General features: G+C 44.7%; 1 protein-coding gene across 1 annotated transcript in view; it reads right to left on the bottom strand.

Annotated features, from left to right (window-relative positions):
- The window catches only part of PTDSS1 (phosphatidylserine synthase 1), a 1,048,798-nt gene that overhangs the window by 902,294 nt on the left and 120,310 nt on the right, over positions 1–26,194 (bottom strand). The window contains exon 2 of the mRNA XM_069621400.1: positions 11,727–11,818. Within this exon, the coding sequence (XP_069477501.1) occupies positions 11,727–11,818 (92 nt within the window). The remainder of the gene's footprint in view (positions 1–11,726; positions 11,819–26,194) is intronic.

Here is a 26,194-nt window from a genome sequence, read left to right as displayed (position 1 = left end):
TACTTAAACAAAATGAAGCATTGATCTTACAACTGAACCTTGGCAACTCGCGACTTCTTTCCCCAAGTCTGGTGGCATTTGATTTTCAGCTTTCACCACAGCGAGCTTAGTATCAAGAAGTTATCTGGTCAAGGCGTAGTTTAAGACCACAGGTCCACCCATCACAGGTCATGTAACCACGGTTCAGGCTTCCTTCAAAGTGTCACATAATAAGCAGTCCATATAATACAGCTTTACAATTTCACTACAGTGGTTCTTACTTCATGCATATCCTTTTGGTCTTCTTTCAGTGCAGAGTTCAACAAGGATGGCTTTTGCACAGTATGTACGATCCACCTGGTCTGTTTACATGCTTGCAGGGAATTTCCTTTTGGCTGAGGCTTACGGTTCCACACAAGTATTTCAGAATGGGTTTTCATGCACACGATCACTTGGTGTTAGGCTGACAAGATTCCACAGTTTCAACAAACACGTCTTTCTTTCTTACACGCATACTTGGATACTTTGTATTCGCTCACGTGAAAACACACACCGGATTGCTGCTTACTTTTCACTGTGTTTTCCAGGCTCCCCATGTGATCGGCTTGCTCTCCTGAGGTCAGGGTCTCACCACCTACCCCTCAGACACTGCTGGGGTACCTTAATAGTCTGGTTCAACAAGTATTTGCTAAGCCCCGCTGTGAAAGGGAATGACACGCCTCCCGGTTCCCTTCTACTGACTCCAGGAGGCACGGCTCCCTGCTATGCTTCCTCAGTTTGCACACCCTCAGCAGCTCGGCACATCGTCTTCTTTGAGCTGGTCCTGGGTGACTCTGGTCGGACGGGCTTCCCTGCTTGTTCTCCCGCCAACTCTCCTTCGACCTCTTCTCCACCCGTAGCCCCAGCTTTTATACACCTGTGGGTGATTAACGGGTTTCAGGTGTAAGCTGAGGGGTTGCCTTGCCTGACCCCAATTAAGTGAGTTCATGGACCATGCCCGACCTTCAGGCCTCTTCTTGTCAGTACTTGAATGGTAAAGGGAGGTAATCTGCATTGCTCCTGGAGACATCTTCCTCTTCTCAGTATTTTGTGAACTCTCAGGAGAAATAACGGGACATTACCCTCCCTCGATTAAGGGGTTTAAATGGGAGAATGCCCGCAGAATTCGGACAACTCCAATCTAGCTTTTTACTTTGTTCATACATGACCCGTGGCTCGCATATCGTAAAATGTATTTGCGTTTTTTCTAAAAGTAGTTAAGTCTTTATTATTGCAGTGGCATTTTAGGAATAGAGTATTTTATGCTTATATAGTATTCCTCCGACTACTTTAAATTTATCTGCAAGATAATATTTAGTTTTTAGGCTAAGCCCTTCTAAAGCTCTTTAGTAAAATTTTAAGAAATGTATGCATTTTTAGGATCCAAGTAACAAGGTGGATCCTGGGAGACACTCTGCCAGACAGGAGTCCTGGTTACAAGAGCCTTACCCAGAGTCTTTCGCTCACTATCTTTCACAGAGGAGAAATATCCTAAACATATCAGTCTTTGTCCTGCCCTGGGGCAGTCCAGCACCGAAAGGCTAGGCAATTCTCCTCTGAATAAGAGTACCAACAGAAACCCCACACATGTGTTTTCGGTCTGGTTGAACCTCATCAGTAGGGTGTAGCTGTGCCTCTAAGAATAGTGAGCAAGGGGTCCACGTCTGGATTCCCCTTGTAACTGAAGGTGAGACCCAAGGTTACTTGAAATATGCAAATAACAAGGGGGGTCCTGGGAGACTCTCTGCCAGACATGAGTCCTGGTTACAAGAACCTTACCCAGAGGCTTTAGCTCACTATCTTTCACAGAGGAGAAATATCCTAAACATATCAGTCTTTGTCCTGCCCTGGGGCAGTCCAGCACAGTAATGCTAGGCATTCCTTGCACACTATTCTTAGAGAGGCACAGCTACACCCTACTGAGGTTCAACCAGACCGAAACACGTGTCTGGGGTTGCTGTTGGTACTCTTGTTCAGAGGAGAATTGCCTAGCATTTCGGTGCTGGACTGCCCCAGGGCAGGACAAAGATTGATATGTTTAGGACATTTCTCCTCTGTGAAAGATAGTGAGCTAAAACCAGGACTCATGTCTGGCAGAGAGTCTCCCAGGACCCCCCTTGTTATTTGCATTTTTAGGATGACACAAGGGTTAGCATGATTTCAAGATACCATCAACCTTGGGCACATTTTGTACTTCCGTTTCAATCAACTAGCAGCATATTATTTCTTTCTTGATTCTCAATTCCGCATAATTTTACCTTGTATTGCAAACCTAATGACGTACAGTTGAATAAAGGGCGGATGATATTGCCGCTGGTCTATTGATCCCAGTCACAAATATGGCAACTGGTTTGCTGATATTTGCAATGGCACAGGAAAACTTTCCATCTTATTCGATTCGAGATAGGTACAATGGTACAGAACCCTCACTCCCCACCACCCACCACCCATCAGCCATCACTGGGGCCTTGGCTCCCGTCCCAAGGGAAAGGGGGGACGAAGAGTCAAAATGGGCTCAGAGGCCTTTTTGTCTTCTCTTATCCACTTTGTGTATTTGGCTCCTTTGTGCTACATGCAGATGCTGCAGAGCCCCCACCCTGTGGAATAAAGCTATCCTATGGGTGCCATGTGTTTTCACAGTGGGGATATGGACAAGTCACCAGGTGTTTAGCCTCTTGGAAGTGGTAATTAAATGAGGTACAACACAATATAATAACTACTTTAAAAGTTAACGCCCCGGGTTGCTTTTAACTTTACCAGCCAAGAGAAGTGCAACTCCCAGAGACATGCTCAGCAAAGACACACTATTCAAAAACAAGTAATGTTAGATCTCCAAGGTTTTAAGGCAAGACACACAAGAGAAGTGGCACACATGAGAGTGAAGGGATTTACTGGACAGTAGATTTTATGTTTGCCTACTGCAGGTCTAAGGCAATGTTCGTCACATTGCCTGGAAAGAAAATGTATATCCTGTCCTTTGCACAGGTCCTCCACATTATGGTGGAATATTTTGAGAACAGATAAAATTGTCTGTGATGGTAAGACAATAGGACAATCACTTTAAAGCAAACAGGCTATATACAACTTCTTAACCAAAAGATGTACCCCTTCTGGAAGAAGCATTCAAAGAATAATTCTTGCAAAAAGCATTAAGGTTGGCACAAGTGGCTTCACTACAAATTTCTCTGAAATGGCATCCAAAAAGAGCCTTAAACCAAATGAACAGAGCCTCTAGTTTTAACAGGTGCCTACATTGCAGAGTACAGCTTGGACTGCATAACCCCTGAAGAATGGTTTAATGAAGAATCAAAAATCTTTAATCGTTTTTAAGAAGGTAAATTCTTTGCCTTTTCCTTTCATTGACATAATGCAACATATTAGAAATACATGGCATAGCTACTCTTGGTCGCAAAACAAGTTTTAGCAACACTTGCTGGAGTAAGGCAACATCAAATGTTGCCCCAACAAATATATGCAGAATTTCCTAGCCTTTGGGAGGATTTCCAGCCCACCCACAATTGAGATAAATATCCTCAACAACACACATTATTCAATTATTAAAACTCGCCCGCAACCCATGGCCAAAGAGGCGAACAAAAAAAATTAAAATAAGGACAGACCGCAGCCGACATTGGGCATGCAAAATAAGTACAAAAAGACACATTACTAAAAACACAGACAACCACCAAACACCGCTTAAAAACGACATTACCACATACAAAACTATATTAAATGTCGACAAATCAGGAAGCTGATTCAGTGAAGCGATACTGGGAGCCCTTTTGAAGCGTGTCAGTGAGCGTATTTCTCTTTAATCTGGAGGAACATTGTTCCACAGACAAGGAGCTGTTGAGTCGAAAGCCAAGCTCCCAGCTCTTTCCAGTGAGGTAACCATCAAGTTGATATTATTAGGACGCAATAAGGGAGGCCTTGTTTTAAAAGTCAGTCTGGTTTTCAAATAGAGGGGGGCACTCCCAAACAGGCACTTGTGAGCAAGAATAATGACCCGGAAAGCAAGGGGCTTCCTCACTCGGCAAACCTCACTGATGTGGTCACTATGCGTTGATTAACAAGCATGACCGCACTATTCTTCAGAGTCTGCAATTTAGATAGATTGCTATGAGATGTGCCATGTAGGAGGCTGCCACAATAGTAGATTTTTGGCCGGACAATGGCTCGCGTTAGATGGGCACAATTCTCTTTAGGGAGAACCAGACAAATACTGCAGAGCAGTTTCAAATAATAGGACGTTGTAGAAACACTAAACAGCTGTTTTCAGCTTTCATGTTTAGTGTAGCGTCAAGATAGACCCTAAAGTCTAAACGTTGGCTGCCACCGGTATGACGCAGCCGGCAATAGGGAGCTCCTTAAATTCTGGGAAAAGCCTACCTAACCTGTATTGTGAGCCAGCAACAAAGAGCTCTGTCTTAGCATAATTGAGCACTAGTCCATTAAAAACAATATATGATATGATGGGTTATTTATTACGAGCTTAAAACCCAGAAGTTTCCAAGCACAGACCCGGGGATCGAACCAGTGTTTCTCCATGTTGTCTTGCCTCCAAGGCGAGCACGTTGCTGCGGAGCTATCCTCCCGAGACAATCCAGGATGTCATAGATCTTGTTATTGTTAGCAGCATCCGGATTGTTAGCCCCTGAAAGCTGGAACAGGATCTGTGCATCATCAGCGTAATTAGTATAAAAAATGCCAAGATCATGCAGGATGTCGAAAAAAGGTTTGGTAAACCAATTATAAAGAATAGGGGACAGGCAGGATCCTTGTGGCACACCGCATTCCAGTTTAACTGGTTTGGCTGCAGAAAAATTACTGAAAACTCTGGCTGTGCAGTCATACATTAAGGGACGAAGCCAGCATGCTGCTTCAGATGAAGTTAGCTGAGGAACACAGTCTATCAATCAGAATGTTATAGTCAATGAGGTTGACTGCTGCAGAACGATACAAGAGCATGAGTAAGGTGAGACCACCCTTATCCCGAAATCGTGAAGTGCTAGACTTACGGTCTAACAAGACGGTCTTCATTCCATGCATGGCCCTGAATCTTGACTGCCTACAACCAAGTAGGTTGTGCCTTTTGAGATAGAACTGAACCTGTAAGTATGCAGCTTTATCAATGATCTTAAGTAAGAAAGGCACATTGGGATCCTGGGATGTTTTTTCAATAGCGGAGTCATCCAAGCCTGTTTGATTGATGAATGAATGGTGGCCACACTAAAGGGGGCATTGATAAACTTACTAACAGCAGCAGCCAGAGAGGAGACTCCCTACTTTACAACAGCTGCTGGACAAGAGTCCCCTTTGCAAGATGTTGTGGTTGAATAGAACATGGAATGTGGGCAAGAGAACCCTGGAGAATGGAATGGGGAATGTAGGGCTGGCGAGAGCTGGAAGGCAGTTAAGGTTAGACATTAAAAGAAGTAAGACCTGCTTAATGTCTCAGAGTCATCATTAATGTTATGGATTACATATATGGAATTTGGGTCACAACTGGTCGACGAGGAGATGACTGACCCATGCATCTGATGAGAAAAAAGGAACTAATGATCAGCCTATGGAGGTGGCTGAAAGGACAATAAGGAACTAGTGATCAGCCTATGGAGGTGGCTGAAAGGACAATAATGAGCCTATGGAGGTGGCAACAAAAAAAAACAAAAAACATAAAGAGATTACCAGAGGAAGGGGCCAAAGGAAAGATGCCCAAGGAGGGGGCCAAAGAGACCTATGGTGGCTGATTGAAAATTATGAAAAGGACAAAAGGATTGAATGGCCTTAGGAGGAGGTCGTACAAAAATAAATGACACAAACAAGGAGCAAGTAAAACAAAGGTAACGTGAGGAAAATTGAAAACGACACCAGTTAAAGAAACTGCAGTAGTCATGGAGACGGCATGGCCAGATGCGCTGCGTATCCAAGTCTATAGAGTAAAAAACTCAAAGGAAAAGAATGGATGTTACACTGTGCTGTATTTATTTGACTTTATACTGTGTTTCAAAAAAATATATGTACCGGTTCTGTAATAATCGTAATTATGTATATGTATAGATGATAATAAGAAAAGCATCTTTTAAAAGTACAAGCTCACGTCACTTACCAGAGCGCGTATCCTGAGGTTCTGTGAGCCACCGCGTAGCCTCGGAAATATTTACTGGGATCATAGGGGTTGCTATAACAACGTGGCAATTGCAAACATTACGAAAATCAAATAAACAAGGTTACGAGTTAAATATATAAGATAGCTGCAATCTGAAGATGAGGCACAGCTAGTGAAGTGTTATTGCCCTGACAGACAAAATGCAACATTTGCAGAACTAATAGGAAAGTCAGCATGTTGAATCTATTAATACAGTGATCCGAAAGGGAAACAAAGCGGTTTAAAGGCAGAAGGTCACGCGATTCAAAATACAAGTGAAAACAGAAACAAAACATTTGTGGAACATACAATATGCAGTTTTTGGGGTGTCTGCTTTTTGGTTCAACTTGTTTTGATTTAAAGCTGCTGAAAGCTCAGGGAGCTCGCAAGGATAGCAGGAAAAGCATACGGTCCGTCATAAAGTGCTGTGCTCTGGGCAGGCGCACCCAGTACTCCCCTGCTTGCATTTCCACAGTGGTTGAGCAGTGGCGAAACAGGTACGTGCAGCGCAGGGATCCACACGTTCCTGGAAATAAAGGACGTAACGACATGGAAACATTATTCAAAAGAAAGCCAATTGAAGTGGAAACATAACTGTAGGTATTCGCCCTGCGTCGAGACAATGAATCAGAAAATAGGCTTTATGCGGAGACGCAAAGTTTGTTTCAGATGCAAACGCTGCAGATAAGACAGCGTGTGAGGACACGTTAACATAAGATGAGGAAATAACATTGGAGTACAACATTATAAGGCAGGTGCCATTTCAACACAAGGCCCCACTTGACCATCTGAGCAATAAACGAAACTATGTCAACACGGAATGAGAGTGTTTAAGGACTAGAAGGGAGAAGAACAATAATGATAATAACAAAGAAAAAAATTATAATAAGGAAGGAATAACGGATCTTAGCGACCAGGCAATTTCAAGACTTGCATGATTAAACCGTGGAAGAGGTTAATAAATTAAAGGAGACAATAACTGTCTGCAGTAGCTCAACAAGCAAAGACTTCAAATAAATAAATAAATACATTTCATAAAAAGGAAAAGGGGAGATATGACATGGAAAGTGTGCAGTGCGGACATGATGAAAGTGCAACTGAACAATAAAGTCTAATACAACTCTTTCCAAACTGGAAATGGAAAGCCAGAAACAGACTGCACGAGTGGAAATAAAAAGAAAGCAGACATCAGATAAATAACTGGAATAGAGAAAATGGAGCAAACACAGAATTCAAGTAAAGAAAGAATAACAGAGAAGAGACCCAAGGACACAGGAAAGTGAACGAGGCTCTGAAGGAGTATTCTATTCGCACTGTGAACACAATGTACAGATGTATATGATGAACTCATGATAATTAAGGGGGGGATGTTGTGGCTGGGTAGAACATGGAATGTGGGCAAGAGAATCCTGGAAAATGGAATGGGGAATGTAGGGCTGGTGAGAGCTAAGGTTAGACATTAAAAGAAGACCTGCTTAATGTCCGAGGGACATCATTAATGTTATGGATTACATATATGGAATTTGGGTCACAACACAAGCCGTGGGATAAAGAAAGGTAATAATGGATACAATATCTTCTTCCGAAGCATTAGATATTTTCAACACTAGAAAATCCAGAGGAGGAGTGTCCTTGTCATTGGGCAGGTGAGCAGGGGATGTGGAATAAGTGCCTGTCCGAAAGCACAGCGAGTAGAGCGCTCGCTTTGACATCTGTGCAGAGCCTGCTGACGCAGGTTTGAATCCCGGCAAGGCCAAACGCAGCCTTTCATCCTTCTGAGGTCGATAAATGAGCACCACACACCGTGGGTAATGAGCAGCGCTCAGATACCCGAGGGTTCGTAGCGCTATATAAATACTAAATTATTATTACTTTGGAGAATGGCCTGCATTCATTAGGGCCTCCTGTATAGAGATACACCATGAATAGTTACACCATGAAGAGGTAACCCCATTTCTACTCGCCAGGTTTATACACATTGCTGCACATGAGAACGGGGATACCCTAGCATATGAAATAAATCTCCTCCCCCACAGTGGAACTGTAACTACAAACCCTAGTGGGTTTAGTAAGAGGTTGGTAATCCTCTGCCGGTAGCCGGAGGCAGATTCCAGTCAATGGTGCATATGATGGCAAGGATTGAGGAGTTTGTGCACCCAGCCTGATTTACCAAGATGGGGCACACCATTATATAGTTTCCACATTAAAGGAAACATTTAACAGATAGTGTAAAAATGTACCATACGGAGAACTGCTACGTATCAAACGCAATTGCACAAAAACTTAACATGCAAAGGAAAGCATTCGAAAATTCTAAAACAGAGGCTACAACCATAGTCTCTTAAAGAAAAGTTATCAGAAAACCTATCTAAAAACGAGAGCTGATCTCCTAATGAACAAACCTAAAACATCATCAACAGTGGAAAAAATAAGATTCATCACAACGGTTTATAGTCATAATGTCGAAAATAATAATATCGACATCCTATACTTATAATGTAAAAGGTCATTTTTTCGAAAAAAAAATGTCGACATTTTTTTTTTGACATTATGACTATAAACCCTTAAAACTATCAACACCTCACCCAACACCCTCCTGCAACCCCCCCCACACCCCCACCACCACCCTCCCACTCAACACATTCTAATTATATATGTATTTATTTATTTTTTCAATAAATAAATAACAAAAAAGAGTATCATTTACTATTGGGGGGTCCCCCCCAACCCCCCCTCACCCAACACCCCCCTGCCACCCCCCCACACCCCCTCCAACCACCCTCCCACCCCTCATACTCAACACAATCTATTATATATTTATTTATTCTTACAATAAGTACACAATTTCGAAAAAATATCGAAAAATGTCGACATTTTTGTTTGTCGACATTATTGTTTTTCGACATTTATTTGTCGACATTTTGACTGTCGACATTATGACTGCACACCATCACAACATACAACATAACGGAACTCTCACCAACATTCTTAAAAAGAATTGGAATATACTACAAACAGATAAAGACCTGGAATCGCTATTAGATCCACAACCAAGCATAACTTTTCGAAGAGCCAAAAATTTCAAAAACATACTTAGCCCATCGCATTTTGTTTCCGAGAAGAAAAGCGATACTTCATCACAATTGATGTGGCTCAAACCACCTACAAAAGGAAACTACAAATGTGGATCCTGCAACCAATGTAAATTCTCAGACAATACAAGAACTACAATCACATTGCCCAATGGACAGATGAAGAAAATTCAACAATTCATCAACTGCAATAGTAAATATGTAGTTTGTGCAATTCAATGCATCTGTACAAAACTATACATAGGGAGTACCATACGTATGCTAAGAATCAGAATCGGAGAACATATAAGATCTATACAAGATCAAGTACCACAAACACCTTTGGCTTATCATTACCAAACAAACCACTCACAAAAAGACATCAACAAGTTAAGATTTTTTGGAATTGAAAAAATTTAATCCCCACCAAGAGGTGGCAATTTAGAAAAAATGTTGAGGAAAAAAGAAGCCTTTTGGATTTGTCATCTTGACAGATGTCACACTGGACTAAACAAGGATCAGGAGATGCACCACTTCCTATAAAGAGAAATTTTTCAAATACTAACATTGGGCATGTGTACCACCGTTATAGAAATAAAACAGAGATGGAACAAAATCATTTCAGTGACTGGTCTGGCTCAAGAAAGCAAGTTTTCCAAAACCAAATCAATAAAAACAAACAAAAGTAAAAGAAACTGTTTCAAAATCCTCTGGAAAAAAAATCAAAACATAAGTTGACGAAAGAAAACAACATAACATATTAAGTTGCCATAAGGGAAAAGTGACATTTCTACCGTTATTAAGAATACGGATTTAATAACAATTTGGACAAAATTAAGGATTTACTATGAACATGCATAATAATATAATCAGTCGGAGACAAATCGAGTTTGAAATATCATCAACAGTAAAGAAGAAACAATACATGAACAAAATTGAGTCTGAACCGTACGAAAACACCATTCCCAAACCAAGATGGCGGCTAGCAATAGAACGTTACGTAGGAAACGTCACCAGATGCAAATAAACAGTATCACGTGACCGGAGCTCGAAAACACAACAAGGAACCCTGACACGGACCGGCGGACTGCGGGAAGCCATAGCGAACATGGAGGAATAACCTTTAAAAGGTAAACAAAACGCTAGATTACAAGCTTTTGTGAGCTTCTGCTTTAAACTAGTGCAGCTAAACGCATAAGCAAACCACAACGTAGCTACAAAGGAGGGTAGTAGCAATGACTGTTCGCCTTTCTCATGCAAGCATCGTACAAAAGAGTTTGGTAAAAAACAAAGGCACATTCGAACGGACAACGCAATCTATACTTGCCTTTTAAAGGGAAAAAGAATGCAAAAACAAGGTTCTACTGAATTTAAATGAACAAGTATGTCTGAAACAATATGTTTCATATGCAAGAGATGCTAAAAACGTATCATTATGCAAATCAGTAAATCATTCTCAGATATTATTCAAAAGCAACAATACTATATTTAGCCTGTATTAATTGATTATCATTCCAAATCATTTGCATCAACTAAAAATGCTTGAGAATATAGAAAGCAACAATTGTCAAAACCATAGTGTGGGTTTCTTTTCCAGATATTTTGATAAAGTGCAAGGACAATAATTAAGAAAATACAAACTAACAAACCATTGGAATACCTATTTCTGTGATCACCATCAGAACAAAATTTAAAACGGAAGAATCTAAAATCTAAAACGGAAGAATCTCAGTGACTAAACCAAAGAATTCTCAAAGTGGACATTTGTAACATAAATACTGTATTCCGATAAAGAGCAAGGAATTCTCAAAACAAAACTTCACAAAAGAATCCTCCTGAAGAACCGTCAGACCGATAGACAGGGAAACACGTGTCGAGGAATCGAATAAGGAAAAGAGAAAGCAAAACAAAAGAAAAAGTGAAACTAAAAAAAGGAAGAATTAATAGACATTGGTGAAATTCTCTAAAAAAAATTCAGAGCAGCTAAAAAAGGAAGAATTACCATATCTTTGTGAAACTTTATAATTTAAAACTTTCCACAAACCAACTGGGGAATACATAAGGAAAACAGTGAGTGTTTTGTGGAGGTAATATTTCACAACAGGAAATTAACGACATATAAACAAACTGCAAGATAGATATTGCAGTGATAAACTATATGAATGTCAAATAAAAAGGCACCTTTTCAAATACAGTATTTGTCTTTTTATTTTGGGTTTAGTAAGAGGTTGGTAATCCTCTGCCGGTAGCCGGAAGCAGACTCCAGTCAATGGTGCATATGATGGCAAGGATTGAGGAGTTTGTGCACCTAGCCTGATTTGCCAAGATGGGGCACACCATTATATAGTTTCCACATTAAAGGAAACATTTAACAGATAGTGTCATGAGATTAGTGAACATAAAATCACAAGCAAATGAACCCAGAATAGGTTATTACCAAAACCACAAAAACAATCCCTGGACAGAAATGGTAATAAACTGGTACTTACCATTTGGAAAAGCTAAAACACTCACAATTAGGAAGAAAAAAATGACGGAGAGGATTCCCTTCCAGATATTGTCTTCTTGGCTCGAGTCGTCCCTGCAAACACAAAATATGCATTAGCATTCAGGAAGTTCATCAAATGCACCCACCACCATGTTCTAAACCCCCTTCAAAAATAGTTGCCGTTCAGCTACACATCTGCAACAATCCCATCCATGAAATCCAGGCAACCATGCCGTCACGCTCAGGATTCTAGAATTGTTAAAGTCTTCTGTTACATACAGTCGAATATTTAAAAATGGGATTGTAGCAAAAGCTTTTCCATCATTCAACAGAAAACACTGAAATATTGGTGCAGGCGAACTACGTGTGGTGTGGAATGTAGAAGGGATAAGGGAGGTGTCAATGCTAGATCTTAGGACATCATCTCAGTGCAACAAGTCTTATTCAGCTGGCATAACCAGACAGCAGAGAAATAGGGCATGATCTACCTTCCTGGGGCTACTATAGTGTGGCGAGTGAGTGAAAGTATCAAACAAGAGAGATTAGGGATACATAACTGAGGTATTTTCTTTATTGCCCAGGTGGCCTATGTCAGGGGACGCCGCAGCACAGACCACCTGTGTCCTTGTCACCATGGCAATGGTGGAAGGGAGCTGGTCCATTTTCAAGAGATTGTGTATCTGGCGCATAGAAGACCTTACCAAGATGGCAACTTTGTTCAGACACACGTCTGTCAGTACACCAAGATGGTGCCCAAGACAGAGATTTCAGAAGAGGGATCCTACCAGTAAGCGGTGCATCCTAACTTGTCCATGTCATGTTGCATTCAGTTACTTTGTTACGGGTTTCTTTCCCTGCTTCTTCTGGTCTTTTCCCCAGCCCCATGTCCGGTTCCCTGGTGCTCCTAGTCCTCTTATTATCCCCTCACAGTTTCCTTTTTAGGTACACTGCTGGCCGGGTATCATTTGGATCCATATCTGCAGCCATGCAGCTCAGTCTTTGTTGCACTTTCCTTAGTCAATTGGAGTTTTTTCACACTTCTACTGAAGGGTTCTCCTCTGTGGGTCTGCACTCCTGGGGTAGCATCTCATCTTCTGTCACTAATTTGGAAGGAGAAGTTACGGATTGGGGAAACCAGCCCTTCCTCTTCCCAGATAAATCTTGTGAAACCGCTCAGGGAAGGCCAGTTGCAGAAACTGTGTCTTATACCTCACCAACCCGTCCCCCGTACTGCCAAGCCACAGGGGGAAGTGGAGGTTGAGAAACTAATGAAATGCACAAAATCGACAGAAAAATAAAGCCTTGCTACTGGTTCACACACCTTTATCTGAAAACCATCTCAAATCCTCAACACCACAACTATCTGACCTTGCCAGTACTTCAGCACCCTATTCCCATCTTAATAATTTACAAGTGTTGCCCAGACAACGGATTCATAGCCAATTTTAAAGCACATATAGTCCCATATGGGCTTGGGAAAAGAGTAGGGACATTGCTTCGACAAGGTGCAGGGTTACCAAGAATGTTTGATAAGGGTAGCTTTGCCAGGGAGAGCATTGAAAGTCTTGTGTACGATACACATTTACTGCACTTGTGATGTCAGAACTAGCCAATAAAAATTAGTAGATTATAATCTGTGGTAGTAGTGGATAAATGGATTATTCGGAGCTGTAAATTATATGCTGCTGCCATAGCTAGGCACAGTGTTAGCTCTCCAAGCAGAATTATAGCAGCCACTAAGACACAACCCAATGAATGCCTAAACATTTGAAATTCCTTCATTCTGAACTCTCTTTAACAATTCAGTCATTATAGTAGTTGGGGAACTTGATCCTCCTCGCTCCCCATCTCAGTTACTAAAACCCTCCTGCACTGCAGTAAGACCATGGCAAATTATTAAACACTGACAATACAAAAAGTTGCTAGCTCTGCATACACCGCACATAGTTGATGGCGTGGGGAGGAGAACGTTGGGAAGGTAGGCCTGCAGTAGGAGTCCGTTGATTCTTGCTCACCAACAGCAGTCGCACTAAAAGGATTTTCAGGACAAATAAAATCTTCCTCACTTAGGAGTCAAACAGGTATTGTGGTGCATGTTCCTTTTAGGACCTCGTGACATATGTGGTCACGAGGTACGGAGTTAATACAAAGGGGCTGCCCCTGTCATGAGGCACGGTGACCCCCAGTACTGGACAACAACTGTCTGTGTTCTTTACAGGTTGGTAGGCCCCACCACAATGGTGACAAGGCGGTTTCCGAGCTGGATGTGGTCCACGCGGTCGTGAACCAAATGTTCTGCCCAGGTACACCTCACAGTGCATGCACGCTGCGAGGCGACAGAGCTTCGTGCTCACAGCCCATCGTCGCTCGATGCCATAGGACAGCCTCATTCATGCTCCCGGGCCACTGGCGGTGAAAGAACATTGCAGTTGGCCCAAGGCTGCATGCATGCATGCATGCATGCCCGTCGCGGGCATAAAGAATTAACATAAATAAATACATCACTGCGCACAGACGAGTAGCGTGTATCACAGTTCTGCATTCCTAGACTGCTGCTAACGCCTACTCGGCAAAGCACGTGATAATAAAACCCCACGCTCAGGGGCACGCCACGTTCACAAAGATAAGTTCTACCAAATGTTTGGGGAGATCTGCCTGTACTCCTGCATTTACCACTAAGGGTTGCAGCGCCCACCGGGAGTGCTTGTGCACCCTACGTCCTGTCGTGAGTTTCCAGCCCTGGACAGTGCCACACTCTCTGTTTGCAAGGGTTGCAGCTCCTGCGCAGAGTGCTTGTGCCCACTGCAGTCCTGTACCCATCCACTCATGGTACATCAAGCATCTACAATCTGACCTGGTCCACAGCAGTGTGCGAGAGTGCAACTGTGATGCGCCCAACCACTGAGGATGGCAGATGATGCCAGAGGCATCCCATGCAGGCGCCAGGGTGCAACACCCATCCATGTGTCTCACACCCCTGCAACAGTCTGATGTGTCGGGAGCCCGGTCGGCTGGTCTCAGATGATCTGCCTGGGTGAAGCGCCTATACATGTTTTCAGCAGCGGCAGGGGAGGAAGATGACCTGAGAAGGTCAGTTATGCTCTACTCAGATGGCCCTGCCATGTGTAACATTTTTGAAAATCTACGACCCGGAGTATTTTGCACACATGGCAACCCTCAATTACGAGAGATCCCTCATGACAAACGCTCCACAAAAAGGGGAATCCCTTGACGCCTACTACTGCAGACAAACGGATGGCCACTACATGTACATGGCCGGATGAGGAACACGAGATGCACTGACTAATCCATGGATGTTCATCAGTTAAACTAAGACGACAAATACTGCGCGGAACAGGAACAAGCCACATCCTGGAACTCGGGCGAACCCACAAATTGGCAGACGTCAGAGCAAACAAGATGTCTGCCGCCATGAAGTCAACTAAGCTAGAAGAAACCTGTGCCGTAGGTCGACAACAATTACGCAAGACGGACAGATGCCCACCAGGTAACAAGGAAGGGCGAGGAAATTACATAACACTGTGACTATGACCTTTCCCACTTGACCGATTGCACAGTGAGAGGACACAGGCGGCAGGTGCGGTATAACTAATCATTTCACCTGAGTCTCCCATGCAGCAGTATCGTCAACACACCTGCTGGAATGAGCCAATTGCGTCAGAGAACAACACAGAACGTTGCGATAGTTGAACAACCACTCCCAGATGAGGAACAACCAGCAGAGGAAGAAACTTAATTTCCAGTGTGGCAGAATTAAAGGCTTCAAAGAGACGACAACCAAGATGTACAGTTCACATTGAGAACTCCCGGATACCCATACTGATTGACACTGGCGCATCCGTAAGCGTCATGGCGGACGATCACTTCTGCAGCTTGATAAGTGCCTTGTCCCTAAAAAAAGACAAGTACGAATATACACTTTTGGGGCGAAGGTGCCACTGCCACCAAAAGGAGTCTTTGTTGCGTCTGTTCATCATGATACTACCATAAGAGCAAGGTTCTTTGTCACTAAAGTCAGCAAGGTGACAATACTAGGATACGCCGCTGCAAAAGCCTTGCACATTGTGAACTTTGCCTTCGGAGTATACCTACAAGACATCCAATCCCTACTGACCAGACAAGCAAAAGTGCTTGCAGGAATAGGAAAGTTTACCGGGGAACCAGCACGACTACACATTGACCCCACAGTACAGCGGACAGCAATGAAACATAGGTGTGTGCCCTTTCATCCAAGACCACTGGTTGATCAAGAACTCGAGGACCTGGTGAACATGGATGTCATAGAAGTAGAAGGACCAAACCCATGGGCCTCCCCAATTGTAATTGTCAGCAAACCCAAGACAACCAGACCCCATTTGCATATGTGTACACATGCGTCTCCCAAACAGAGCAATATAATGGGAAAGGCATATCACGCCAGCACCGGATGATATTCTAGCCGGCCTCCAGGGGGGTGGGGAGTAAAGTCCTTCTCCAAACCGGACCCAAGAACGGGTTATCACCAATTGGTGTTAGAGCCAGCGTCACACTACAATATCACATTTACCACACCGAGGGCTGTATAGGTTTAAGCGCCTTAATTTTGGCATATCTTCAGAAGCAGAAGTGTTTCAAAACACAATCCTTGGAGCAATTGCAGGACTAAAGGGAGCAATCAATATAAGTGATGATATCCTGGTCTACTCCAGCTCAGAACAGCAGCACTTGGAAATGCTAGGAAGCGTACTGGGGCGCATCAACCAACTAGGACTCCCATTGCATGAGGAGAAATTTGCGTTTTTACTAAAGAAGATCAAATTCTTTGGTTTTGTATTCCAAGAGAGCGGAATTTCTCCTGACCACACCAAGGTAAATGACATCCAGACAGCCGGCCGCCTTACCAATGCCTCGGAGGAAGGTAGTTTTCTCGGTATGGTCACATACTGTGGAAGATTACGTAACATGGCCACCTAATACGAGCCCCTTTGTAATCTCATCATGAAGGACAGCAGTTGGAAGTGGACCGCCCTGAAAGAACGCGCCTGAGGAAATCAAGACCACACTTGTGGCAAAGGACTGCATGGCATACTTTGACCCAAATAAGAGCAGGAATCATTGTAGATGCCAACCCATATGGTCTTGAGATGGTACTAACTCAGCCTGATGACAAAGGGGATGCTCGTACTGTTGCGTTTGCGAGTAGGGCCCTCCCAGAGATTGAACATAGATACTCGCAAATAGAGTGCAAGGATCTAGCTGTACTCTGGGGTAGTAAACATTTCCACCGCTGTGTATTTGGAAAATCATTGACAGTAGTCACCAACCACAAGCCTCTTGACCAGATATGATGGGGTCATCTGCCAAGTCCCCGGCTAGGATCAAGAAGTGGCTACTAGCCTTGTAGGAATATGACATTGAGCTGGTGTACCGCCCAGGGAATGTGAATGCTGCGGACTACCTGTGCCGACACCCCATAGAGGCAAAAGATAAAGACGACGAGAGGAAGGAGACAGAAGAGTTTCTGCACACCCTAACATCAGCGGTAAGGCCCACATCGATGTCTCTCGAGGAGATACAGGAGGCATCAGCGAATGAGTGTTTCCGCTTATTACAGTCAGCCAGAACCCAAGAGGAGTGGAAACGCATCCTGGAACAGTTACACGGGACGCCAAAACAGTACTTGAACAGATGTGGCACGTGAGGACTGAATAAACATTCATGGCTAACAGCCTGGTCCTGAGAGGGTCAAAAATTGAGTAAAGCTGGTGCTGGAACTGGCACACAAATGACATCAAGGAGTGGCCAAAACCAAAGCTCAGCTCATGATGAAGGTTTGGTTCTAGGCCTCGAAGATAAAGTGGAAGGGATTGTCCGCGCGTGCGTGTGGTGCCAAGCTGCGCTACCACACCAAAGAGACCCACACATCAGATCAATGGACAGGAGCAATGGTCCCTGTGGAACACTACACATGGACTTTGGGTCCACCTGCCGAGATAGCCATTTCTTGGTCCTCGTGGACACAATGGCCAAGATATCCAGAAGAGGAATTAGTAGAATCCACCTCACTAGATGACGTTATACCCATCCTAGAAAAGCTATTTGCCGCCCATGGACTCCCAGATGAAATCTGCACTGACAATGGCGCGCCTTTCCAGAGTAGAGGGTTCTCCGAATATCTCTGGGAACTAGAAACAAGTCACCAGAAAATAACACCTGTAAGGCCCAGAGCCAATGGGGTGGCGGAGAGGATGATGGGGACACTCAAAGTATTCTGCATTGCACATGGGCAGGGCAAGTGTGAAAAATATACCAGTTCTGATCTGAATTTTGCACCACTCCACACTGCTTGACCAGAGTACCGCCTGCAAAGGGCCTATTCAAAAGAGTTCCTAGGGGTTTGTTGCCAGACCATTCAACCCGCAGTCCGGGAGTAAATCGAAGAAAGTGTGCTGGAATGAAGGAGGAGAGCAAATGAGAGAGAAAACATCAGGGCTGCGAGATCAACCTCTGGAAGTAGGAGATATAGTGCCGATACGATCCGGACACCCAAGAGGAAAGAGCCTACACCGCAGATGGTAGTGAAAGGTAAAAGGAACTTTGATAACAGATTGCGATGGACACACCGCAGTAATGAGAAATTCCAGCTTCTTCAGACAGATGAGGACGTCGGCCGAGAGAGGAGGTGACGGCCGCCCAGCGAACCCCCAGAGAGCTACATCCCACATTGGCAAAGCATTGAGAGCGCAGACTCTGACATGGAGAGGCAAGGGCCCAGTGACGATGAGGAGAGTATAATAGAGCAAGGGGGGGGGGGTGACTCTAGACAGAGACGACTCCAGAGAGGAATGATGCTATCCCATCAGGGAACACTGCAGGCAGCCAGATTACCTCAGAGACTTTGAAGTTGATCTCCCTTAAAAATGCTGTTGCACTCATGGCGCTCGGTCGATACTAAAGAGCTCAGCACCCAAATAATTAACAAATGTGACTCTGAGACCTCAGTCTCTGCGCTCACTGTCTCAGCTATTTCAGGAATCTGCCGACATTTATGCTCCCCTGAAACTGGTACAAGCTCGTAGGCTACCCTCCCAACCTTGGTTCTCAGAACAACTAAAAATTGCCCATCTGAAGTTAAGACAGACCAAGCGTAAATGGCTAAAGAACTACGATCCTGATCGCAGAGAATCTTATAAAGCCTGTCTTTTCATCTATTTGGCAGACATCAAAACTGCCAAAGCTACTTATGTCTTCCTTAAGATTGAAACAGCACTCTGCAAACCTAAAACTCTCTTCTGTTAAATCACTAACCTCCTCAGAAGCCCTTACCCTCCAGGGTCAAATCTACCCAAAAACTGTGACGACTTATCCCTTTTCTTCATCAACAAAATAGAGGTTATTCGCACCAACATTGCTAAATCCTTAGCTACATCGGCTTCTGATGCCAGTAATACACCTTTTGTCTCGTCCTCTGATAATTTTGCCATCTGGTCGACTTTCCCTCTCTTTACTGAGGCTGAAGTCTTATCAGCTATTCAACAAATGAAATCCTCCTCTCCCACGGATGCCATTCCTATGGAGATTATGAAGATCGCTCCTGACCTTCTGGTAGCCCTCACCTCAGCTGTAAATGATTCCTGCCAATCTGGCTTCGTCCCCCCTGAGCTGAAGTCAGCTAGGGTTGTAGCCCTTTTGAAGAAGCCCACGCTTGATCCCACGGTTCCTGCTAATTTCCGCCCTATTTCCTTGCTCCCTTTTCTCTCTAAACTCTTGGAATCACTAATTGCTCCTCTATTATCTTTCTTTCTGGAATCCACTAATTTCCTTAATCCTGCCCAGGCGGGCTTTAGATTTGGCAGAGGCACAGAGTGTGTTGGTGTCTGTGCAGGACGATATGTCCAGACTGGTTGACTCAGGAGGGGGGGGGGGGGGGGGGGGGTAGGGGGGGTTGGAGCCCCGATTTTGCTTTCAGCTGCGTTCGATACTGTCGACCACCCCATCCTGTTGTCTCGCCTGGCCAGATCAGAATTTCTGGCCAGGTTCTTGCCTGGTTCACCTCTTTCCTGTCGGACTGCACACAAACTCTTAGCATGCCTCCTTTTCTTTCTCTATACTGCTCTCTCACATGTGGTGTCCCTCAAGGTTCTCCTTTGTCCCCGATTTTATTTAACATATATATCTGGGCTTTAGTGTGCCTCATCCGCGCCCACGGCCTCAACTGTTACTCGTATGCGGACGACACCCAAATCCTGATCCGGCTAGATCGGGATCAGGCATCAGCGTGCCTTTGTGACTGTTTGAGGGCCGTGGGCGACTGGATGGACCACAACTGGCTCAAGCTTAATGGGGATAAGACTGAGATGCTGGTGGTGGGTTGTCCCCCTGATCCCTTCTACCTTCTGGCCCACTACTCTAGAACCCCTTCCTTGCCCAGTCAGTAAGGTAAAAAATCTTGGGGTTATTCTTTCTGACTCTCTCTCCATGACTAACCAAGTAGCGGCTGTGTGCCAAGCTGACCACTATCAACTTAAGATCTTGAAGAAGGTCCTTCCTATGATACCTGAACCTCTTTGTCCTCCGGTAGTTGCAGCACTGGTCCTATCTCGCCTGGATTATTGTAACTGTGTACCTGGCCCAGCCAATTGGCCTGATACAACGGTTACAAAGAATACAGAACCTAGCGGCTTGGCTGGCCACGGGCACCCCATATGGAGCTCATATCTCCCCAGTGCTGCGTTTTGCTTCACAGGCTGCTGGTAAAACAGCGTATCCGTTTTAAGGCTATGTGCATTGTCCATAGGGCTATCCACGCCCAACAGGCTGAGTTTCTGCAGGCTAAGTTCCTTATTTATTGCCCTGCACGGGATCTCCGCTCTTCTTCCGGCAACCTCTTGGTCGTCCCGAGGTTTCGGCGTGCCAGGATAGGCGGTCACGCCTTTTCCATAGTTGCAGCTAATCTATGGAACGGCCTGCCCTCTGCAATGAGGAAAATGTCTAATCGCCTTGCTTTTAGAAGAGCACTGAAAATGATCCTCTTTTAGGCCTTCGTATTGTGGCCTTAACAGCAATGGCTCCGTTCTCCCTCTCTAGCGCCATGATGCCTTTGGGCAGCCGCGCGCCGTATAAATGTAAATAATGTAACATTAAGGAGCAGGCGTTGTTAACGGACGGCCACTGTTTATATTAAACACCTTCATAGTACAGAGTACTTGTTACCACCTGTTGTGGACGGAGATAAGGATGTTACTTATATTGTTCAATAATGAACAAGGAGGAGTGTGGTGCATGTACCTTTTAGGACCTCGTGACGTATGGGGTCACAAGGTATGGAGTTAATAAAAAGGGGCCACCCGTGTGACAAGGCCTGTGAACACGGGGACGCCAGTAGCAGACAACAACTGGCTCTGTGTTCTTTACAGGTGGGTTGGCCACAACACAGGTATGAGGATGTAGTTGTTGGCTAGAGATCAATTTTACAATAGTGCCACAATGGCGAGTAGGAAGAGAACATCAGACATGGTTTGTTCTAACTCGGAGCACAGAGCCTCAAAGGGAAAACCCCTCACACAAACTATCCACTGTGCCTTAATGCCACGTGACACACACTTAAAACTCTTGCCCTATGCGTCACATCACCTGGTGTCAAGTGAAGAGCTTCAAAACTAAGGGTTAGTTTTGTTTGAACCTGCTCGGAACTGAAGGGAGATTGGAGCTCTCCTCCCTTCTCCTATACCTTATAAATGCTCCCATCACATCTTCACAACATCCAGAAATCTGGACTTCCACCAATCACCATGTAGGCAGAATAGGCACCAATCAGGGATCCTAGTTTGCGGGAAATAGTTCATGCTCACTATCTCCCCGAATTACATAACTTCAGAAGCCCAGGTCTGGCATGAATAATTAAATCAAGAAAGGACAGGCAGCCTGGCTAGCACCTGATTTCGGGACTGGGCTCTCTGCATGCCATCCCCATTTTAGGTCAGTGACTGGTGAAAAGGGCAGATTTTCCACCCAACAACTTTAAGCCATGGAGTTTGCAAACTATCATTATAACGCACTGAGGAAATAAAGTCTTAATTTTTCCAGATGGCTGCTACTAGCCCGATTGTCCTTAGTTTCCCATCCCTCCCTGGCACTAACCATGCGCCCTAGTCCATCCACGCTGCTGCTTATTGGCCTATCACTATCAGAATGACTCAAAAAGGAACCTTCCACAAACCTCTCCCCTTTGTCGTCCTCACCATCGCCACCAATCCCATCCTTATCCTACACATCACCCACCCCATCCCAATACAAAAAAAAACCTGATCGAGCTAACGTATCTGCTTCAACCATCCGACTGCTGTCTGCTTTACTTTTTCGTTCACTGCCACTTTGCTCCTCTACCCTGCCCCTCTCACATTATCCTATCGGCAACCCGACTCCCCACTTTTTCAACCTAGCCAAAATATCCCCCCTGCACCTCCCTCCCCATCAACTTCATGCTATCCTTTCTGACCATTCCCTTACATTCCTACCCAACCTTCCCATCCACAGGCAACCGTTGACCTGAGTTTCCTCCCTTTTCTCAAATAACCTCCTTATATTGATGACACTGTATCCGTTCATTCCCTTATGCACTTCACAGTCTGCCCCACTCCCATTCATCCCCCTCACCAATTTCTGGATGTATATTCAAACCTGATGCCATGGCCCCTTATGTCGCAGAGGTTTAGTCGGCCCTCCTTGCCCTCTCTGCCACAAAGCCCTCATGCATTAAGAGTAACATTCAATGACTTCAAACTTGCTCTGAGGTGACTGTTTTTAGCAACACTACCCTTCTCACCTCCACCTCACGACCAACCATTGATTTGCCTCCAGATGCACTAGCTTAAAAACTACCATGCTTATTGAATTCCTGAATCACACTTAAAAGTAGTTATTTAGAAACTGCTCAATTTGACTACTTCACCCATCATCTCCTCAATCTGCTCTCATCCCTGTAAATTCTCCTGCAGCCTCCAGGCCTTGTGCCCCGCCTCCGTTCACCCTGTAGTCACCTTCCCCCTGAAAATGCATTTAATCAGGTTAGCCTTAAGCTCCCGCATTTTTTTCATGCGCTCACACCATCTTGCAAAATCTATTTGAAGCTGCAAGGAATCCCCGCACAAGAGTGCTCAGAAAGTTGTTGCAAAGAAATGAGCTCATTGTTATTACAGCCTTGGATCATGAAAGGCCGGACCAAGCGTGATAAAAATATTCTCGTCTGCAGCTCTTAATTGTGTGGGTCTCACAAATGCACCTACAAATAATAAGAATAGTTTATGACACGAGATGTTACCAGGAAAGGGTTATCCTAAACAAACTGTAAAAACATGCCACTACACAGGAACCCTCGGACATGTAAATAAATAATGTTGGTCGAAATGTTTCCTTTCAGTGAGAACAGTTTGTCTTGTAAGGTTGGAAAGTTAAAATGTACAAGCATGAAATCACTGATGAAAATGTAGGTTTCCACAGAAAACGCTATACGTAGCATTGAGCTGTAAACCATCTATGATATATAAGACATCACACTCGAACAAGAACTCAAGTAAACTGAAGTGCATAAAAGGATGCAATGCTCTTCCTGTAAATTGCTCACTTCTGCACAGCTATTGTTGTGTAAGAACCCGGGTGCGCTTGAAGCAAATAAACGTTATATATGATATGACATTTATAACGCGCCTATACACAGGTGTTTCAAGGAGCGACAAGGCAAGGGAGGGGAACAGAGGGAAGACAGACAACGATCTTACTAGGCCAGGTGTCATTCAGATCGCGCAATTGCAAGGGAATGGGGGAAAAAGAAAAGTGCGGAGGGAAGAGGGGGAGGGGAAAGTGCAGTACATGGGATAATAAGATAATAACAAATAAATAAAGAACGCCCAGCTGGTGGCAAGTGCAGGATGAGTGCAGACATAAGTGCTGGTTTGGAGACTGTAGGGTTACAGAAAAAAAGTCCCCAGGTGCAGTGGTTGCCAGGAAGGCAGCGCAAGCGTGCAACTGGCAGGGCTTAGGCCCAAAATCAGATGGGTGGCCAGGTCCCCCGTGCAGTCTCAGTAACCGCAGGACTTCGGCAGGGGAGAGGGGGAGAGAAAGCAGAAGCAAAGAGGAAGGTTTTTAGGTGCTTCCGGAACCGAAGATGGTTCTCAAGTTTCAGGGAGGCGGGGAGGCTGTTCCAGATGGAGGCCCCAGTCGAAGAGGGATCTACCGCCAACTCATTGCTTGGAGAAGCGACTGACCCTGAGGGAGTTGGAGGCGGATGAGCGAAGAGCTCGAGAGGGTAGATATTTAGGAAGAGAGAGTTAAAGGTATTGCAGCCCCATTCCCCAGAAGGTTTTGTGGACGATGCAGAGGGTTTTGAACTTAATCCTCGCAGCCATTGGAAGCCAGTGCAGAGATTTCAGTCCTGGAGAGATACGATCCCTGGGCTTGAGGCCAAGGACAAGTCTCGCAGTCCTGTTCTGGATGAGTTGCAGAGGGCGTAGAGTAGAAGCAGGCAGATTTAGAAAGAGGCTGTTGCAATAGTCCAGCCTGGAGAGAACCAGCGTTCTGGAGACAGTGAGCTTCTGGGGGAAGGAGAGCAAAGGAAAAATACCTCTAAGGAGGTTCAGTTGGTAGTGTGACTTCTTAGAGACGTCAGAGATGTTAGGGGAGAAAGTGTGGAGTCGAAGATGACCCCCCAGGTCCCCAGGTTCTTAGCCTCGCAGGTGGGAGCAGGAAGAGGGCCAAGAGAGGCCGGCCAGAGAGCTGCAGGAAAGGAGGGAGTGGGTGTGCCGATGAGGAGATTCTCAGTCTTACTGGCATTAAGGCAGAGGTCATTGGCGACACGGCACACCACTCCAGAGTGTCATCTGCATAGCTGTTTATACTCATCTCTGCGTCTGTTGGTCTTAGCTCGTTTAAAATACAGTTCCCAGATTTTGGTTTTACAATTGGCGCCCGGACATGGGCCCTCTCGAGGATGATTATCGTATTTTGACGACGGAGTGACTGAGTGTTGAGACCACTGAGTACCAGCGATCCCTGCCAAATCCGAGACAAAGTTTCTCGCAGCTGCTACTAGTGATCCACATCGGCCTCTCTCTGCCCATCATCTCAGCGAGGGTTCCGGACCATAGCTATGCAACATTACACCCTTTTGAAGACCACCAGTCACAGATTTCGTTTGATGGGGGGTGTAGTTGGTTGTACAAAAATATTTTGCAAAATATTTTCCCAGGTGAGAGATACCATTTTGTGTAAAATGCCTGGGTTCAGTAAAATGCGCACTTGTTGGGCAATGTTGTGCGGTTGTAGAAAACAACCCACTTGGTTAGAATATGGACAGCCTGCACCACCTGAAGGTTCTCCCTTTTATGAAATGTATAATAAATATGGGTTAGGAGCAATTGTTTCTAATAGTCTTTGGCATCGCTAGACCAGACATGTACCTGATTTGCAAAGACCGGATTTTTGGTTGTTTGAACTAGCAAGCATCCAGCATTTGGAGACCGTTTTATTGCAGAAAAAGGCTAGGCCAGCTGCTTTTCATGCGATTAGGGATTGGCGCAAAGAAGCAACCCAGCGCATCAAATGTAGACAGAAGCAAGCTTGCAAACATATGACCCAACCAGAAAAGGCTTTAGTGCATGAACCAAAGCAACAGGAAGACTAATAGGGCGACAGATCAAGCAATACAGTTTGACATATGCAAAATATGCCCATCCAAAGAGCTGCCCACAGCTGATAAATTAAATGATGCACTATTGAGTGAAAGACAAGAACGTCTGACTGCACCAACTCCCTATGTACCAGCAGTGCCTCGACCAGTGCCGCATGTACCCAACACAGACACTTGGCCTCCTGCACCTCCCACACCGAAGCGCCTTCAGGCTACGCAACCTAACTCCCCTCCCACTTCCAAATCCAATACCCCTCTATTGCAATATTCACACATGCTTAGTGATTGGAGAGCAGGACTTTGTAACGCACTGACAGAGAATAAAAGGGCAAGGTTAGAAGTAACAGTAGAAGACTATATACTGGATGGGACTGAATTGACTGTCTCACATATGTTGACAGACTACCATACCCCTGAACGAAAGTATTTGTTATAACACACGGGAAAAACACTTGCTTGAGAATGGTGCAAACTCACTGATACTGCAGTACCCAGAGAATTACAACATTTAAAATTATTCAGCATGCACCATCAATACACTAGAAGACGCACATCAGCACCTATTTGAGCTGTTCTCACATCCGGAAGAACTACATGAACTACAGCTCGCAAAGTTAGATGCTTTAGGAATATCTTGTCCTTTAATAAACTACGCATTCATTCAGAAAAGCACCCGCCTCAAACACGGTGAAGATACTGCAGAAAAGCGCATCATCTTTAGAGACACTCCTAGATGGATTTCTAATCCATCACTTGCCCCTATGGAGATCCATGACACATTCAAT

This window comes from Ambystoma mexicanum, chromosome 5q, assembly GCF_040938575.1.
Source record: "Ambystoma mexicanum isolate Mex_15411 chromosome 5q, UKY_AmexF1_1, whole genome shotgun sequence".
NCBI classification, from domain to species: Eukaryota; Metazoa; Chordata; class Amphibia; order Caudata; family Ambystomatidae; genus Ambystoma; species Ambystoma mexicanum.
The sequence above is the reverse complement of the archived record's forward strand: the minus strand, read 5'-3'. Positions and strand labels throughout refer to the sequence as shown.